The following is a 19,566-nucleotide window of genomic DNA, read 5'->3' as shown; positions in this document are numbered from 1 at the left end:
GATAACAACATGATTGTTGTTCTAAAATTCATTTTCTACATTTTATCTTGTTTTCTTCAGTGGGAAATACGTCTGAAAATAACTTTTTCTTGAAAGAATCAGACGGAAAGTTTGGGTAATTTTTGCGGAATTGAAATTAAATGTACAATTCACAAGCAGTTTTCATTTTTGTCTTTTATTATATAATTATGATAATGATTGCTTTATTTTAGCTTGGCTTCTCGTCTAGCTAATAAATTTTCTAATTAATGCCAACCAAAATCCTAAATACATGTTGATGATAACTAACTTACAAGGATAAATCTATCAACAAAGAGGATATAAATTACAATCATAAAAACCCCAAATTTTTAAAAAATCATTTGCACAATCTACAGTTGCAACCAAACTGACGGGTTTTAATGTCTCTTTTGAAGCTATTCAATGTCTGGAACTCTTGCCATATCTTCGCTCCAAGGAAAAGTGCATTTTCAATACCATACCCTGCCGTGTTTGGTTTTGGTGCTAAAATATTTCTGCCACTACGAAGTGTGTATAGAGTATCATTCCTCGCAAAAATGAGACTTGGATTGAAATTTCTTTGAGTTTTGAAAATTTCAGTAGCAAGCAACTACGAATTTTTTTGGTGAACGGAAGCTTTGTCTGCTTTCGTCGTCAATTCTATGAAATTTGAATAACTATCCTTGCATGCGATTCTCAAAACTCTCTCGTGAATTGTGTATATTTTCTTTATTAACCAACCTATCATGAAACATCCAAACAAGTGGACAGTAGCTAAACTGAAAAACATCGAAGGCCTTCATCATAACCCTTAGTTTCTCAACATCCATATAGCTTGAAATACGTACAAGTGCATACAGCTTCTGTCCAGCTTTTTTACGAAGTGCATTTACGTCGTTCTTCAAATCTAGGTTCTAATCCAGCGTTACACATAAAAGTTTTTCTTCAAAAGATTCTGGTATTGTAGTTGCACCAATCTACACTGATTCGTCAGTGTTCTTCTCCCCAAGAATCAAAGATAGCATTTGTCAGGATTCAGTTGCATACTGTTATCAAGAAATCACTTAGAGAGCTTCTGAGCATCTGTTTCAAGGCTAGATACAATATGTTCTAGTTCATGACCGCACCCGTAGATGGTCGTGTCATCAGCATAATTCCAAATTTCAGTCTCTTATACCAAAAATAAAAGGTTACTTATGAATACATTAAATAATAGCGCCCTCAAAACAGAGCCTTGCCGTACCCCTTTAATTGATTCCTGCCAGGAACTGAATGACCCATTGATCTTAACTTACTTTTTCCTATTCGAAAGATTGGAACCGTAAGCGTCAAGCTTTGCAATGAGTAGTTCATGATTCAGATAATCAAACGCCTTTGAAAGGTCCATTAGAATTGCATCGGCGAACCCTTTAATATCCAGGCAAGATCTGCATTTTTCAATCGATCTAAGAAATGCATGCATGTTTGGTGTTGAAGCCTTTACGATACGCACAAAGATAAGGCACCCTTGTCAGTTAATATTTCCACAGGTATGCTGCTAAAAGGAGAGGCTTTGGTTACCCTTTGCTTTATCAGTTGTATACTTGGATGGCGTTTGTAAACATTTATGGCAATATCTATAGGGAGACGTACTGATTTTCATTTTCAGTATGATTTAGAGAATGAAGGACTAAAATCGCATTTTTTGGTTTGTCAAAAGGATCTCGTTTGATGGTATTTATCTTATAAAGGTAACGAACAAGTGGCTGCTTTTAAAAAGAAGCCTTGAAAAAATCTACTAACTTTATCGGACTTTTATTATTTAAACTAGATATTCTCGATATCAAGACTTAATCCCGTCCACCCAAACTGAACACTTTTGTCCCAGTCTGAACATAATTCCACCCTATCATGTTGCATTAGCAGAAGAAAAAATTGAAACCATCAAATAGCTTTCAGTCTTTTAATATCATTTGTAAAAGTTGCTCCGTAGAGGGCATTTTCCAGCGAGCTGAATGCAACAAAATTAAAAAATTCTCAGCTTGAACTTCTCCTTCGTGGTGGTCCCGATTACCCTGTCCGGGTCTCCATTATTTAACCTCAGAAATATTTTTTCTGGAAATATTATAAATATTTTTTGCCACCGGAGCCGTCAGATTTATTTTTTTAATGAGTTAAATTCTTGAATCAGAACCCTCCCCCTCCAACAAAGTCAGCCTCTTGAAAGCCCAGATCCTCTAATCGGAAAAAACTTAAAAGTTATAGCACAACCATTTGGTTTGGTCGCAAAACATGTTTTTTAAACATTTCAGCGCATTCTTCAATTCATGTCAAGAGTGGCGCAGTTTCTACCCAGCTTATTTGGCACAGCTAATTATCTATTCTCTTATGTGATGAACAAACGTCATGAAATTGTGTAAGGGTAAGAAATTGTGGATGAGCGCAGGGGCGAAAATACCGGGGGTGTGGGGGGGTGTGACACCCCCCTAATCTTAAAAACAGTCGATTTCACAGGGCAATCGAAGATTTCGCAGGGCGCCAAGAAGAGCTTTGTTCCCACGCAGAAATGTCACCTCTGAAGTTTGTAAAGGGCCGTTTAGGAATTTTGAAATAAAGTGAAAGTGTATTAGAAAGAAGTAAAAGAAAAAGAAGAAAAAGGGGGAAAAGTGAAGAAAGGAGAAGATAGAAGAAAAAGGAAACAGAAGTGAGAGGAGAAAACAAGGAGAAAGAAGAAAATTGGAATAGAAGGTAGAAAGAAGAAGAATTAGGGAGAACATAAAGCAAGAAGCTAAGGAATACAAAGAAAAAGAAAGAGGAAGAAAGAAGAAGAAAAAAGGAAGAAGAAGAAAATAGTTCGGTTTTTTGTTCAAAATCCATTCTGTTTTCCCTCTTTTATATATACATTATCATTTTCGTTTCCTTCCCCCCTTTTCCCTGTTTCTTTTCATTCGCTTTGCCGTTTTTGTGTAAAGATAGAGAAAGAATTCAATATTCAACCTAAATTCAAAGTTTTACCTCTTGCATTTCACTTCAAATCTGCTTAAAAATGAGAATATATCAATCTGTTCCTGTGTGTTACAAAACCTATTGTTGATAATATTTACGAACCGGGTTAAGAAATTCTAGCAATTTCAACTTGTATCTCTTCCATTGCTTCAAGTCCATTGAAAAAATCGCTTTACATTTGTCGCTGCGAGCCATTAAACCTTACTGTTGATAATACAGATAATGTTGTACTTGAATCTAATCCACTTTTATTATCTACCATGAATCGGGTTAAAAAATAGTAGCTTTCTCAATGTCATTGATGGATTTGGCACTTGTTTAAAACCCTCGTCAGTGTAAAACTTTGAAACTTCATCATTGACCTTTGTGATCATCGTCATCAGATCAAAATCTTTTGCCAGATCTGCAAAAACTTCACAAAGCTTTGAAATATACCAAGATCCTTCAGTGGTGTTTCGCCAACTCTTGAAACCTAAAATAATGTGTTCAAAAACGGTTTTTAAACGGTCATGGTATACCAACATTTTATTGATTGTGTTTTGCAAACAAACCAGTCAATTTATAGAAGTATATATGAGGTGAGAAGCATATATAATTCAACAAAAGTGTACCATTGCCTGTCTGAACAATCATTTACAAGTCATGCGAATATGTAATTTTAAAAATGTTCATGCTAAGTAATAAAGATTGATGTTAACCAGTAGATGTTAGCATGTAAACAGAAGTGAAGGTACTCTGAAATATGACAGTTCTAAGCCAATGCCCACACGTAAGAATTTGGGAGGGTTGGGAGGAATTTCCCAGGAGCCCACCCACCTAATCATGAAATTTTTCTACATTTTAGGCTCAATTCAAGCACTTCTATCTTTATCAAGCAATGATAATCAGGCAAGATTCATACTAAGCCCCCTAAATTATCAGCATCTGCTACACCCATGCCACCAGGAACCATCCTCTTTACTGAAGCTGAATTATTACCTTTTTCAATAAGCAAATATCAGCACATATGATAAAAATCTTTGAACAAGGTCTTTGCTCCATTAGCCTTGTTTCTATATTTGCATTGATTAATTGCATGTATTATATTTGCATGTATTTGATGAAACTAATTTTTGCTACACCCTTAAAATTGCACTTGAGCCAGTACTTTTTTTGCTTTTTTGCATAAAATAATGTTTCATATATTCAGCATTTGGAATTCAAAACATTTGGATTTTGGTTTTCAAGGAATTAAGAAACTGGCTATATCAATTTATGATGACATCCTACTTCTATCTAAAGAATTTAGGAATTTGAACGAACGAACAAACAAAGAATATCGTTTTCAGGCTACATAGTCAAATTAATTTCAAAATTATTCCACAAAGCCTTTAATTCCAAAATGACATTATGAAAAATTGGGGTAGTTTAGATTTTGACATTGGAAGGGGGGGGAAGGTATGAATCTATGAAAATTACTATATCAAAAATAACATACAGAGTTAATGAAAAAACCTGTACAAACCAACAAAGTCATGAGAGAGAGGGTTTAGAGGCTCATTTTGTGCTCATTAGGAACTCAGGACATCTGCACATTTAGGTTTTGGGATCTTCTAGAATATTGGAGGGCCCAGGCCCCTGCCCCCTCTTATTACCCTCTGCTATCGAGCACAATTTAAACAGTAAAAGCAGGCATACCTGGAGGAGTAGAGTATCCAATAAAGACATCACAAAGCATTGGCACTTTTCCTTGATGTTGCTCTTGCAAACCATCTGACACAATTTTATTTTGTTCAGGCATTCCCTTGTCTGTAAAGATTCCGCGGCAACATTGTAAAAAGAAAAGCTTTGGCTTGTCAATTAAAGAAGAGCAATTTTCTCCATTAAAAGCCTGGATCATGTCATCTACTGGGAAACTCTTGCCATCAACACCACATATTTCATCCTTGTTTGTGTTAATATCTTGCTTTCCATGACTCAAAATACATGTAACAAAGGAGTCATATTGAGAATGGTTGCTCTTTGACCATTCTGAAAGTATATACCACATTTCTAAAGCTTTTTTGTTTCTGTAAATCTTGACATTGAAACCCAGCCATTTGAAAACTTCTTTAAGATTCTTTTCGTCAACTTCTGAACCATCACGGTCATCGTACCCTTTCTTCATGTCTTTTCTTGATTCACGAAAATCTACATTATTGATAATTAGGCAAATGCCTTTAGGGGAACTGGTCATTTTGTACCGTTTGACTGGAGCTTCTGTTTCACCTCCACAAAAATTTTGGGAATTCTTTACTTCTTGTGTATCTGTCCCTTTTTCCTGGATAGGACTCTTAACATTTCCACTGCCACTGCAACAGTTTGATATTCACCTTTTTCAGACTTTAAAGGCTGGTATTGGTCTTCAACTCTATTTGAAGCCTTCATACTTTCATATGGCAGATCTGCATCAAACAACACAGCCACAACAGTAAATCAAAATCATTTGTATTTTTTCATTAATCTATGTTAAAAATCTAAAAATCTATGTTCACTTACATCTATCTATGACCCACTCTAGTCATATAAACTATAGATTAGCAAAAATGGCATGAAAAATTCATGTATCGCAACCAAAAATGCTCACAAACATTAATGAATATGTTCTCAACCAAAGAGATGCTCTCCTCAAGTTAGTTTTCAAACTACTAGAAATTCTAGTATGTGCAAATTAGACATAACTTTTTTGATATATTCTAGTTAACATTAACTACTTCTGTATTAGACTTATCATTTGCTACAATTTTATTCACATTTAGACTTGCACTCATCATTTGTACAGTTTTATTTCTATGCTTAATTGTGCATGTATGTTTAACTTGAAATAAACCAGTGTGGAATCCATGTAGCTTATGCCAGAGATATCTGGCATGGACTAACGATTTCCCATTGTCTTTCTATTGATTATTGGCATATGTCCAACGTGAGCTTCACATGGATTCTACCCTGGCAAATAAATAATGAAATGAAAAATGACAAGAAGAGAATAGTTAAAAGCACTAATGAAATTCCCTTGTGAAATATACGCATCATTTTTGCTCAAAGTAACTCACTCTAAAATTACACTTCATTTTATAATATTTATATAATAAGAGGGAAAAAATTCTCTGATCCGGGCAATTTTTATCTTCACATTTGGAAAAAATGGATCATAGAATTGGAATCTTCATGTTAAAATTAGTCTGTGCTGAAAATTTCAAGTTGTTTAGGCCATCAGGCTGTAAATTTCCCCTTTTCAAAATTTAGCTTTTCCTAAACATTCAATGGAATTTGTTGATGTAGTGAAATTTTTTCACTGAAGCAGCAAATTACGATCAAATCTATAGAAATATCTAAATATTCAAAACAAAGTAACTCGCGACTGAACGGTCCAAACAACATGAATTTTTCAGTATAAACTAATTTAGAGAGGAAGATTTCAATTCTGAAGTCCATTTTTGAGAAAGATCTGTAGATAGCGAGATGCAGAATCACTGACATAATCCGTTCATCCCAGAACGGAGGATTATGTTGGGATTTACCAAGTTATCAAATTTCATAAGAATAAATTTTGGCACATGTAATATGTTTGCCTAGGACCTAGAAACATAACAACATGCTTCATTGTTTTATTAGGGACCCCAGTCTACAGAGGGAGGTAGTTCTCGACAAGATCTTGTTTATGCAAGTGCAAATACAAATGTGTGCATGTGTGCAGGAGTGTTAACAAAGTGTGCAATGTGTGCACACTGTTCAGTTTTGATCCAAAGTGTGCAGCATGCTTCTGATGGGCAAAGTATTTGTCAATTTGTCTCACAATGTGTGCACAGTAATTATTTCCTGCAAAAGCACTTTAAAGAGTTCCACAAAATTTTGACTTTAGAATATATCTAAGCATGGGATCAGTCATATATTTTGTATGATTAAAATTCAATTATTTTGACCCACCTCCTCCGTACTTAGCCAAACTTCTAGGTGGGGGTGTGAATCTCCTAACAGTGCACACAGTCAGTTGATTGTAACATAATTCAGTCCACATAATGATCTCTACAGAGTAAATTCTTGATCCTATAATCATGCTTGAGCACAAGTCAGATACTATAGTTTCCCAAATAATCTCAGTTTCTTTGATTCAGACCTTTTTATTACCTTTGATGTTAGTAAGGCCTCTTCTTAACAGCCCACGCTTAGAAAATTGACAATAAACCTAACACTGTAGTTTCTCAGAGAATTGGAATATATGATTTTTAATTCTAGGCATCAATGGCTTTACGGCAAGGATAGCTCATTTTAAAATATCAAATCAAAATACTGAAATATGAAATGACTCCAGGGCCATTCTGTGGTAATCTATAGGGTGTGGCCTTTAAAAATTTTCCTGGGGGGTACCCCCAGACCCCCCTTCTTTTAACCTCACAAAGCTTTGAGATTTCATTGAGCAATCCTGAAAAGTGTGCCTCATATTTCATTCAATACACCAATTCGACTTACAACCTCTTTTTGACATTTCTCCAAACTTCATCAATATACAACCTTTTTAAGCTCAGATTTGGTTTTATCATCATAATTTCAGGCTGGATACAATTTTTCACATTTTTTTTGCTTGTATTTTAGATTTTGCATAGAAATGAAGTTTGAAAACTTGTAAGGGATTTGACCGCAAAAATCGTTCCAGGGGAAACTTTACCCACCTAGTCGCCAATCACTGTCAAATCCCTTATAAAATGTTTATCTTTATGTTGTCATTAAATCAATATTGTGAGCAATACCATAGTGAAAATTTCCAAGTAGACCAAAACCATTCCTCTCAATCCAAATCTGAGGTAAAAATTTGTATATACAAAAGAATTTGAAGAATTTTTTCAAATTGAGGCCGTAAGTCAAATTGGTGTGTGCATTTGCATGCCAGAGTTTTTAAATCAGGAGTATCATCTAGAGAAACTCAATCTGCTCACAAAATGCACATAGCAAAAGCAGTACATGTTCTCTAATTTAGTTATTGACAACAACTTTTTCAGCTTGTGACAATCAGATGGTTCTGATGCTGACCAACACAAGTTAAAGTTGTTTTATGAATATAAAAATCCCAATTCATCAGCATTTCAAATTTCAAAGAAAATGTTGTTTAGGCCAAGATAGGAAAAAAGCAACGTTTAAAAAAGGGTGATCTTAAAAAACTTTCCAGTATCCAGAAAATTCGTGTGCAGCCCAATGTTTTTGTGTGCATTAGACAAGCCTCTGAAAAAATCCTGTGTGTGCACATGCAACACTCTGCAGACTGGTAGGGACCTTTTGAAAGTATGTATAATTGAAAAGTATACAGCGCGGTTTAGGTAAGTAGAGAAACGGAACGAGAACATATATCTGGGTCCTACCTTTCTCGCTCTTTTCGCAAATTTCTCCTGAAACATTCCTTTCCATTGGAAGAATTGACTGAAGACCACTTTTTGTACACTCGTTTGAGATTGCTTTGTACACTGATTTCGTGGCTTTGTTTTTCTGCAAGAAAGCTAAAAGTTCCTTGAATGAGGCATCATCAGCTGACTGTAAACAGCTAAACAATTCAAACGCGGCAGAACTTTTTCCATTGTTCTGCATTTCGCATTTGATCCTTTGAACGTCCATATCGTCTAAATAGATGTCCATCTTAGCAAGGAGGCCTAGCAACATGCCTTCCGTTACACATGATATCAGCTTACTCTTATGTGTTTTTAAAATCATTCTCAGTTCTGTTTTCATCTTCACAGTGACAGTGCATTCAAGATATAAGAATCACATTTGATTTTGCCAGCAAATGATTTCTACTCTTCAGTCAGGCCCCAGTTCGGAATTCCGAGAACTGTTTCGTTTTCATAAGCTGATTTTGAAAGCGAGTCTCGGCTATCAACTAAGAATCAAATTGAGAAGAGAACATTTCCTTTGTCATCATCATCATCATTAGCCTGTCACACCACTGCTGGAGGGTGGCCTCCACATCTTTCTCCACTCATCACGGTTTTGGGCACTCTGGGTCCACGTGCTGCCTGCCTTCTGCTCGATCTCATCTCTCCATCTTCTCTTTGGTCTTCCCTTTCCTCTCTTCCTGTCCCACGGAGTCCATTCTGTCGTTTTCTTAGCCCATTCGTGGTTCTTCATTCGTGCTACATGTCCTGCCCACTTGCCTTTGACTTCAATCACTTTGTATTTCCTTTGTATCTTGACATTATAGGTTGTTACATACTCTTTAGCTTGATTTCCATTAGGAGTTAATCAGAACAGGAAATGTTCCGACCAGTTTGCTCCCCCCCCCCCCCTTCTGGCCAAACCAGTGATGGAAATTCAGGCTTCCACTTGGGGGGGGGGGCCAGGCCCACGATTTTCCGACAAGAAAACATCTTGGATCATGTCTAACTTTAAGGAAACTGCATATTTTGATCATTTGAAATAGGTCATTTTTGGGCGGGAACCTCAAGAAATCTTTACTGACCACGCCATAATTAAGTAACAAGAAGAATAGTCTATTTATGGTATTTGATATTAAGTTCGATCATCGATTTCTCAACTAAGGCAATTGATGATACATAAAATGAGGTCGACCGATTACAGTATTTACAAGTCGTTCATGATAACAACATGATTGTTGTTCTAAAATTCATTTTCTACATTTTATCTTGTTTTCTTCAGTGGGAAATACGTCTGAAAATAACTTTTTCTTGAAAGAATCAGACGGAAAGTTTGGGTAATTTTTGCGGAATTGAAATTAAATGTACAATTCACAAGCAGTTTTCATTTTTGTCTTTTATTATATAATTATGATAATGATTGCTTTATTTTAGCTTGGCTTCTCGTCTAGCTAATAAATTTTCTAATTAATGCCAACCAAAATCCTAAATACATGTTGATGATAACTAACTTACAAGGATAAATCTATCAACAAAGAGGATATAAATTACAATCATAAAAACCCCAAATTTTTAAAAAATCATTTGCACAATCTACAGTTGCAACCAAACTGACGGGTTTTAATGTCTCTTTTGAAGCTATTCAATGTCTGGAACTCTTGCCATATCTTCGCTCCAAGGAAAAGTGCATTTTCAATACCATACCCTGCCGTGTTTGGTTTTGGTGCTAAAATATTTCTGCCACTACGAAGTGTGTATAGAGTATCATTCCTCGCAAAAATGAGACTTGGATTGAAATTTCTTTGAGTTTTGAAAATTTCAGTAGCAAGCAACTACGAATTTTTTTGGTGAACGGAAGCTTTGTCTGCTTTCGTCGTCAATTCTATGAAATTTGAATAACTATCCTTGCATGCGATTCTCAAAACTCTCTCGTGAATTGTGTATATTTTCTTTATTAACCAACCTATCATGAAACATCCAAACAAGTGGACAGTAGCTAAACTGAAAAACATCGAAGGCCTTCATCATAACCCTTAGTTTCTCAACATCCATATAGCTTGAAATACGTACAAGTGCATACAGCTTCTGTCCAGCTTTTTTACGAAGTGCATTTACGTCGTTCTTCAAATCTAGGTTCTAATCCAGCGTTACACATAAAAGTTTTTCTTCAAAAGATTCTGGTATTGTAGTTGCACCAATCTACACTGATTCGTCAGTGTTCTTCTCCCCAAGAATCAAAGATAGCATTTGTCAGGATTCAGTTGCATACTGTTATCAAGAAATCACTTAGAGAGCTTCTGAGCATCTGTTTCAAGGCTAGATACAATATGTTCTAGTTCATGACCGCACCCGTAGATGGTCGTGTCATCAGCATAATTCCAAATTTCAGTCTCTTATACCAAAAATAAAAGGTTACTTATGAATACATTAAATAATAGCGCCCTCAAAACAGAGCCTTGCCGTACCCCTTTAATTGATTCCTGCCAGGAACTGAATGACCCATTGATCTTAACTTACTTTTTCCTATTCGAAAGATTGGAACCGTAAGCGTCAAGCTTTGCAATGAGTAGTTCATGATTCAGATAATCAAACGCCTTTGAAAGGTCCATTAGAATTGCATCGGCGAACCCTTTAATATCCAGGCAAGATCTGCATTTTTCAATCGATCTAAGAAATGCATGCATGTTTGGTGTTGAAGCCTTTACGATACGCACAAAGATAAGGCACTCTTATCAGTTAATATTTCCACAGGTATGCTGCTAAAAGGAGAGGCTTTGGTTACCCTTTGCTTTATCAGTTGTATACTTGGATGGCGTTTGTACACATTTATGGCAATATCTATAGGGAGACGTACTGATTTTCATTTTCAGTATGATTTAGAGAATGAAGGACTACAATCGCATTTTTTGGTTTGTCAAAAGGATCTCGTTTGATGGTATTTATCTTATAAAGGTAACGAACAAGTGGCTGCTTTTAAAAAGAAGCCTTGAAAAAATCTACTAACTTTATCGGACTTTTATTATTTAAACTAGATATTCTCGATATCAAGACTTAATCCCGTCCACCCAAACTGAACACTTTTGTCCCAGTCTGAACATAATTCCACCCTATCATGTTGCATTAGCAGAAGAAAAAATTGAAACCATCAAATAGCTTTCAGTCTTTTAATATCATTTGTAAAAGTTGCTCCGTAGAGGGCATTTTCCAGCGAGCTGAATGCAACAAAATTAAAAAATTCTCAGCTTGAACTTCTCCTTCGTGGTGGTCCCGATTACCCTGTCCGGGTCTCCATTATTTAACCTCAGAAATATTTTTTCTGGAAATATTATAAATATTTTTTGCCACCGGAGCCGTCAGATTTATTTTTTTAATGAGTTAAATTCTTGAATCAGAACCCTCCCCCTCCAACAAAGTCAGCCTCTTGAAAGCCCAGATCCTCTAATCGGAAAAAACTTAAAAGTTATAGCACAACCATTTGGTTTGGTCGCAAAACATGTTTTTTAAACATTTCAGCGCATTCTTCAATTCATGTCAAGAGTGGCGCAGTTTCTACCCAGCTTATTTGGCACAGCTAATTATCTATTCTCTTATGTGATGAACAAACGTCATGAAATTGTGTAAGGGTAAGAAATTGTGGATGAGCGCAGGGGCGAAAATACCGGGGGTGTGGGGGGGTGTGACACCCCCCTAATCTTAAAAACAGTCGATTTCACAGGGCAATCGAAGATTTCGCAGGGCGCCAAGAAGAGCTTTGTTCCCACGCAGAAATGTCACCTCTGAAGTTTGTAAAGGGCCGTTTAGGAATTTTGAAATAAAGTGAAAGTGTATTAGAAAGAAGTAAAAGAAAAAGAAGAAAAAGGGGGAAAAGTGAAGAAAGGAGAAGATAGAAGAAAAAGGAAACAGAAGTGAGAGGAGAAAACAAGGAGAAAGAAGAAAATTGGAATAGAAGGTAGAAAGAAGAAGAATTAGGGAGAACATAAAGCAAGAAGCTAAGGAATACAAAGAAAAAGAAAGAGGAAGAAAGAAGAAGAAAAAAGGAAGAAGAAGAAAATAGTTCGGTTTTTTGTTCAAAATCCATTCTGTTTTCCCTCTTTTATATATACATTATCATTTTCGTTTCCTTCCCCCCTTTTCCCTGTTTCTTTTCATTCGCTTTGCCGTTTTTGTGTAAAGATAGAGAAAGAATTCAATATTCAACCTAAATTCAAAGTTTTACCTCTTGCATTTCACTTCAAATCTGCTTAAAAATGAGAATATATCAATCTGTTCCTGTGTGTTACAAAACCTATTGTTGATAATATTTACGAACCGGGTTAAGAAATTCTAGCAATTTCAACTTGTATCTCTTCCATTGCTTCAAGTCCATTGAAAAAATCGCTTTACATTTGTCGCTGCGAGCCATTAAACCTTACTGTTGATAATACAGATAATGTTGTACTTGAATCTAATCCACTTTTATTATCTACCATGAATCGGGTTAAAAAATAGTAGCTTTCTCAATGTCATTGATGGATTTGGCACTTGTTTAAAACCCTCGTCAGTGTAAAACTTTGAAACTTCATCATTGACCTTTGTGATCATCGTCATCAGATCAAAATCTTTTGCCAGATCTGCAAAAACTTCACAAAGCTTTGAAATATACCAAGATCCTTCAGTGGTGTTTCGCCAACTCTTGAAACCTAAAATAATGTGTTCAAAAACGGTTTTTAAACGGTCATGGTATACCAACATTTTATTGATTGTGTTTTGCAAACAAACCAGTCAATTTATAGAAGTATATATGAGGTGAGAAGCATATATAATTCAACAAAAGTGTACCATTGCCTGTCTGAACAATCATTTACAAGTCATGCGAATATGTAATTTTAAAAATGTTCATGCTAAGTAATAAAGATTGATGTTAACCAGTAGATGTTAGCATGTAAACAGAAGTGAAGGTACTCTGAAATATGACAGTTCTAAGCCAATGCCCACACGTAAGAATTTGGGAGGGTTGGGAGGAATTTCCCAGGAGCCCACCCACCTAATCATGAAATTTTTCTACATTTTAGGTTCAATTCAAGCACTTCTATCTTTATCAAGCAATGATAATCAGGCAAGATTCATACTAAGCCCCCTAAATTATCAGCATCTGCTACACCCATGCCACCAGGAACCATCCTCTTTACTGAAGCTGAATTATTACCTTTTTCAATAAGCAAATATCAGCACATATGATAAAAATCTTTGAACAAGGTCTTTGCTCCATTAGCCTTGTTTCTATATTTGCATTGATTAATTGCATGTATTATATTTGCATGTATTTGATGAAACTAATTTTTGCTACACCCTTAAAATTGCACTTGAGCCAGTACTTTTTTTGTTTTTTTGCATAAAATAATGTTTCATATATTCAGCATTTGGAATTAAAAACATTTGGATTTTGGTTTTCAAGGAATTAAGAAACTGGCTATATCAATTTATGATGACATCCTACTTCTATCTAAAGAATTTAGGAATTTGAACGAACGAACAAACAAAGAATATCGTTTTCAGGCTACATAGTCAAATTAATTTTAAAATTATTCCAAAAAGCCTTTAATTCCAAAATGACATTATGAAAAATTGGGGTAGTTTAGATTTTGACATTGCAAGGGGGGGGAAGGTATGAATCTATGAAAATTACTATATCAAAAATAACATACAGAGTTAATGAAAAAACCTGTACAAACCAACAAAGTCACGAGAGAGAGGGTTTAGAGGCTCATTTTGTGCTCATTAGGAACTCAGGACATCTGCACATTTAGGTTTTGTGATCTTCTAGAATATTGGAGGGCCCAGGCCCCTGCCCCCTCTTATTACCCTCTGCTATTGAGCACAATTTAAACAGTAAAGGCAGGCATACCTGGAGGAGTAGAGTATCCAATAAAGACATCACAAAGCATTGGCACTTTTGCTTGATGTTGCTCTTGCAAACCATCTGACACAATATTATTTTGTTCAGGCATTCCCTTGTCTGTAAAGATTCCGCGGCAACATTGTAAAAAGAAAAGCTTTGGCTTGTCAATTAAAGAAGAGCAATTTTCTCCATTAAAAGCCTGGATCATGTCATCTACTGGGAAACTCTTGCCATCAACACCACAAATTTCATCCTTGTTTGTGTTAAGATTTTGCTTTCCATGACTCAAAATACATGTAACAAAGGAGTCATATTGAGAATGGTTGCTCTTTGACCATTCTGAAAGTATATTCCACATTTCTAAAGCTTTTTTGTTTCTGTGAATCTTGACATCGAAACCCAGCCATTTGAAAACTTCTTTAAGATTCTTTTCGTCAACTTCTGAACCATCACGGTCATCGTACCCTTTCTTCATGTCTTTTCTTGATTCACGAAAATTTATATTATTGATAATTAGGCAAATGCCTTTAGGGGAACTGGTCATTTTGTACCGTTTGACTGGAGCTTCTGTTTCACCTCCACAAAAATTTTGGGAATTCTTTACTTCTTGTGTATCTGTCCCTTTTTCCTGGATAGGACTCTTAACATTTCCACTGCCAGCAACAGTTTGATATTTACCTTTTTCAGACTTTAAAGGCTGGTATTGGTCTTCAACTCTATTTGAAGCTTTCATACTTTCATATGGCAGATCTGCATCAAACAACACAGCCACAACAGTAAATCAAAATCATTTGTATTTTTTCATTAATCTATGTTAAAAATCTAAAAATCTATGTTCACTTACATCTATCTATGACCCACTCTAGTCATATAAACTATAGATTAGCAAAAATGGCATGAAAAATTCATGTATCGCAACCAAAAATGCTCACAAACATTAATGAATATGTTCTCGACCAAAGAGATGCTCTCCTCAAGTTAGTTTTCAAACTACTAGAAATTCTAGTATGTGCAAATTAGACATAACTTTTTTGATATATTCTAGTTAACATTAACTACTTCTGTATTAGACTTATCATTTGCTACAATTTTATTCACATTTAGACTTGCACTCATCATTTGTACAGTTTTATTTCTATGCTTAATTGTGCATGTATGTTTAACTTGAAATAAACCAGTGTGGAATCCATGTAGCTTACGCCAGAGATATCTGGCATGGACTAACGATTTCCCATTGTCTTTCTATTGATTATTGGCATATGTCCAACGTGAGCTTCACATGGATTCTACCCTGGCAAATAAATAATGAAATGAAAAATGACAAGAAGAGAATAGTTAAAAGCACTAATGAAATTCCCTTGTGAAATATACGCATCATTTTTGCTCAAAGTAACTCACTCTAAAATTACACTTCATTTTATAATATTTATATAATAAGAGGGAAAAAATTCTCTGATCCGGGCAATTTTTATCTTCACATTTGGAAAAAATGGATCATAGAATTGGAATCTTCATGTTAAAATTAGTCTGTGCTGAAAATTTCAAGTTGTTTAGGCCATCAGGCTGTAAATTTCCCCTTTTCAAAATTTAGCTTTTCCTAAACATTCAATGGAATTTGTTGATGTAGTGAAATTTTTTCACTGAAGCAGCAAATTACGATCAAATCTATAGAAATATCTAAATATTCAAAACAAAGTAACTCGCGACTGAACGGTCCAAACAACATGAATTTTTCAGTATAAACTAATTTAGAGAGGAAGATTTCAATTCTGAAGTCCATTTTTGAGAAAGATCTGTAGATAGCGAGATGCAGAATCACTGACATAATCCGTTCATCCCAGAACGGAGGATTATGTTGGGATTTACCAAGTTATCAAATTTCATAAGAATAAATTTTGGCACATGTAATATGTTTGCCTAGGACCTAGAAACATAACAACATGCTTCATTGTTTTATTAGGGACCCCAGTCTACAGAGGGAGGTAGTTCTCGACAAGATCTTGTTTATGCAAGTGCAAATACAATTGGTGCATGTGTGCAGGAGTGTTAACAAAGTGTGCAATGTGTGCACACTGTTCAGTTTTGATCCAAAGTGTGCAGCATGCTTCTGATGGGCAAAGTATTTGTCAATTTGTCTCACAATGTGTGCACAGTAATTATTTCCTGCAAAAGCACTTTAAAGAGTTCCACAAAATTTTGACTTTAGAATATATCTAAGCATGGGATCAGTCATATATTTTGTATGATTAAAATTCAATTATTTTGACCCACCTCCTCCGTACTTAGCCAAACTTCTAGGTGGGGGTGTGAATCTCCTAACAGTGCACACAGTCAGTTGATTGTAACATAATTCAGTCCACATAATGATCTCTACAGAGTAAATTCTTGATCCTATAATCATGCTTGAGCACAAGTCAGATACTATAGTTTCCCAAATAATCTCAGTTTCTTTGATTCAGACCTTTTTATTACCTTTGATGTTAGTAAGGCCTCTTCTTAACAGCCCACGCTTAGAAAATTGACAATAAACCTAACACTGTAGTTTCTCAGAGAATTGGAATATATGATTTTTAATTCTAGGCATCAATGGCTTTACGGCAAGGATAGCTCATTTTAAAATATCAAATCAAAATACTGAAATATGAAATGACTCCAGGGCCATTCTGTGGTAATCTATAGGGTGTGGCCTTTAAAAATTTTCCTGGGGGGTACCCCCAGACCCCCCTTCTTTTAACCTCACAAAGCTTTGAGATTTCATTGAGCAATCCTGAAAAGTGTGCCTCATATTTCATTCAATACACCAATTCGACTTACAACCTCTTTTTGACATTTCTCCAAACTTCATCAATATACAACCTTTTTAAGCTCAGATTTGGTTTTATCATCATAATTTCAGGCTGGATACAATTTTTCACATTTTTTTTGCTTGTATTTTAGATTTTGCATAGAAATGAAGTTTGAAAACTTGTAAGGGATTTGACCCCAAAAATTGTTCCAGGGGAAACTTTACCCACCTAGTCGCCAATCACTGTCAAATCCCTTATAAAATGTTTATCTTTATGTTGTCATTAAATCAATATTGTGAGCAATACCATAGTGAAAATTTCCAAGTAGACCAAAACCATTCCTCTCAATCCAAATCTGAGGTAAAAATTTGTATATACAAAAGAATTTGAAGAATTTTTTCAAATTGAGGCCGTAAGTCAAATTGGTGTGTGCATTTGCATGCCAGAGTTTTTAAATCAGGAGTATCATCTAGAGAAACTCAATCTGCTCACAAAATGCACATAGCAAAAGCAGTACATGTTCTCTAATTTAGTTATTGACAACAACTTTTTCAGCTTGTGACAATCAGATGGTTCTGATGCTGACCAACACAAGTTAAAGTTGTTTTATGAATATAAAAATCCCAATTCATCAGCATTTCAAATTTCAAAGAAAATGTTGTTTAGACCAAGATAGGAAAAAAGCAACGTTTAAAAAAGGGTGGTCTTAAAAAACTTTCCAGTATCCAGAAAAATTCGTGTGCAGCCCAATGTTTTTGTGTGCATTAGACAAGCCTCTGAAAAAATCCTGTGTGTGCATATGCAACACTCTGCAGACTGGTAGGGACCTTTTGAAAGTATGTATAATTGAAATGTATACAGCGCGGTTTAGGTAAGTAGAGAAAAGGAACGAGAACATATATTTGGGTCCTACCTTTCTCGCTCTTTTCGCAAATTTCTCCTGAAACATTCCTTTCCCTTGGAAGAATTGACTGAAGACCACTTTTCGTACACTCGTTTGAGATTGCTTTGTACACTGATTTCGTGGCTTTGTTTTTCTGCAAGAAAGCTAAAAGTTCCTTAAACGAGGCATCATCAGCTGACTGTAAACAGCTAAACAATTCAAACGCGGCAGAACTTTTTCCATTGTTCTGCATTTCGCATTTGATCCTTTGAACGTCCATATCGTCTAAATAGATGTCCATCTTAGCAAGGAGGCCTAGCAACATGCCTTCCGTTACACATAATATCAGCTTACTCTTATGTGTTTTTAAAATCATTCTCAGTTCTGTTTTCATCTTCACAGTGACAGTGCATTCAAGATATAAGAATCACATTTGATTTTGCCAGCAAATGATTTCTACTCTTCAGTCAGGCCCCAGTTCGGAATTCCGAGAACTGTTTCGTTTTCATAAGCTGATTTTGAAAGCGAGTCTCGGCTATCAACTAAGAATCAAATTGAGAAGAGAACATTTCCTTTGTCATCATCATCATCATTAGCCTGTCACACCACTGCTGGAGGGTGGCCTCCACATCTTTCTCCACTCATCACGGTTTTGGGCACTCTGGGTCCACGTGCTGCCTGCCTTCTGCTCGATCTCATCTCTCCATCTTCTCTTTGGTCTTCCCTTTCCTCTCTTCCTGTCCCACGGAGTCCATTCTGTCGTTTTCTTAGCCCATTCGTGGTTCTTCATTCGTGCTACATGTCCTGCCCACTTGCCTTTGACTTCAATCACTTTGTATTTCCTTTGTATCTTGACATTATAGGTTGTTACATACTCTTTAGCTTGATTTCCATTAGGAGTTAATCAGAACAGGAAATGTTCCGACCAGTTTGCTCCCCCCCCCCCCCCTTCTGGCCAAACCAGTGATGGAAATTCAGGCTTCCACTTGGGGGGGGGGGCCAGGCCCACGATTTTCCGACAAGAAAACATCTTGGATCATGTCTAACTTTAAGGAAACTGCATATTTTGATCATTTGAAATAGGTCATTTTTGGGCGGGAACCTCAAGAAATCTTTACTGACCACGCCATAATTAAGTAACAAGAAGAATAGTCTATTTATGGTATTTGATATTAAGTTCGATCATCGATTTCTCAACTAAGGCAATTGATGATACATAAAATGAGGTCGACCGATTACAGTATTTACAAGTCGTTCATGATAACAACATGATTTTTGTTCTAAAATTCATTTTCTACATTTTATCTTGTTTTCTTCAGTGGGAAATACGTCTGAAAATAACTTTTTCTTGAAAGAATCAGACGGAAAGTTTGGGTAATTTTTGCGGAATTGAAATTAAATGTACAATTCACAAGCAGTTTTCATTTTTGTCTTTTATTATATAATTATGATAATGATTGCTTTATTTTAGCTTGGCTTCTCGTCTAGCTAATAAATTTTCTAATTAATGCCAACCAAAATCCTAAATACATGTTGATGATAACTAACTTACAAGGATAAATCTATCAACAAAGAGGATATAAATTACAATCATAAAAACCCCAAATTTTTAAAAAATTATTTGCACAATCTACAGTTGCAACCAAACTGACGGGT

The 19,566-nt window shown here is 35.6% G+C and overlaps 2 protein-coding genes across 2 annotated transcripts; both read right to left on the bottom strand.

The window, feature by feature from the left end:
* Nucleotides 1–2,303: 2,303 nt before the first annotated feature.
* LOC148959018 (caspase-3-like) lies at nt 2,304–9,202 on the bottom strand. Its single transcript, XM_089111423.1, has 3 exons — nt 8,215–9,202; nt 4,663–5,332; nt 2,304–3,457 (listed from the first exon to the last, which is right to left on the bottom strand). Exons 1-3 carry the CDS (start codon nt 8,719–8,721, stop codon nt 3,237–3,239), a joined length of 1,398 nt encoding a protein of 465 aa, XP_088967549.1. The 5' UTR covers nt 8,722–9,202; the 3' UTR covers nt 2,304–3,236.
* Nucleotides 9,203–11,888: 2,686 nt separating this feature from the next.
* On the bottom strand, nt 11,889–18,816 carry LOC148959017 (caspase-3-like). Its single transcript, XM_089111332.1, has 3 exons — nt 17,941–18,816; nt 14,248–14,991; nt 11,889–13,042 (listed from the first exon to the last, which is right to left on the bottom strand). The coding sequence occupies exons 1-3, from the start codon at nt 18,302–18,304 to the stop codon at nt 12,822–12,824; spliced, it is 1,329 nt and encodes a 442-aa protein (XP_088967458.1). The 5' UTR covers nt 18,305–18,816; the 3' UTR covers nt 11,889–12,821.
* Nucleotides 18,817–19,566: the final 750 nt, after the last annotated feature.

The sequence above is a fragment of the Rhopilema esculentum genome, chromosome 11, assembly GCF_057945365.1.
Source record: "Rhopilema esculentum isolate cy_ngs chromosome 11, ASM5794536v1, whole genome shotgun sequence".
In the NCBI taxonomy this organism is placed as follows: domain Eukaryota; kingdom Metazoa; phylum Cnidaria; class Scyphozoa; order Rhizostomeae; family Rhizostomatidae; genus Rhopilema; species Rhopilema esculentum.
The sequence above is the reverse complement of the archived record's forward strand: the minus strand, read 5'-3'. Positions and strand labels throughout refer to the sequence as shown.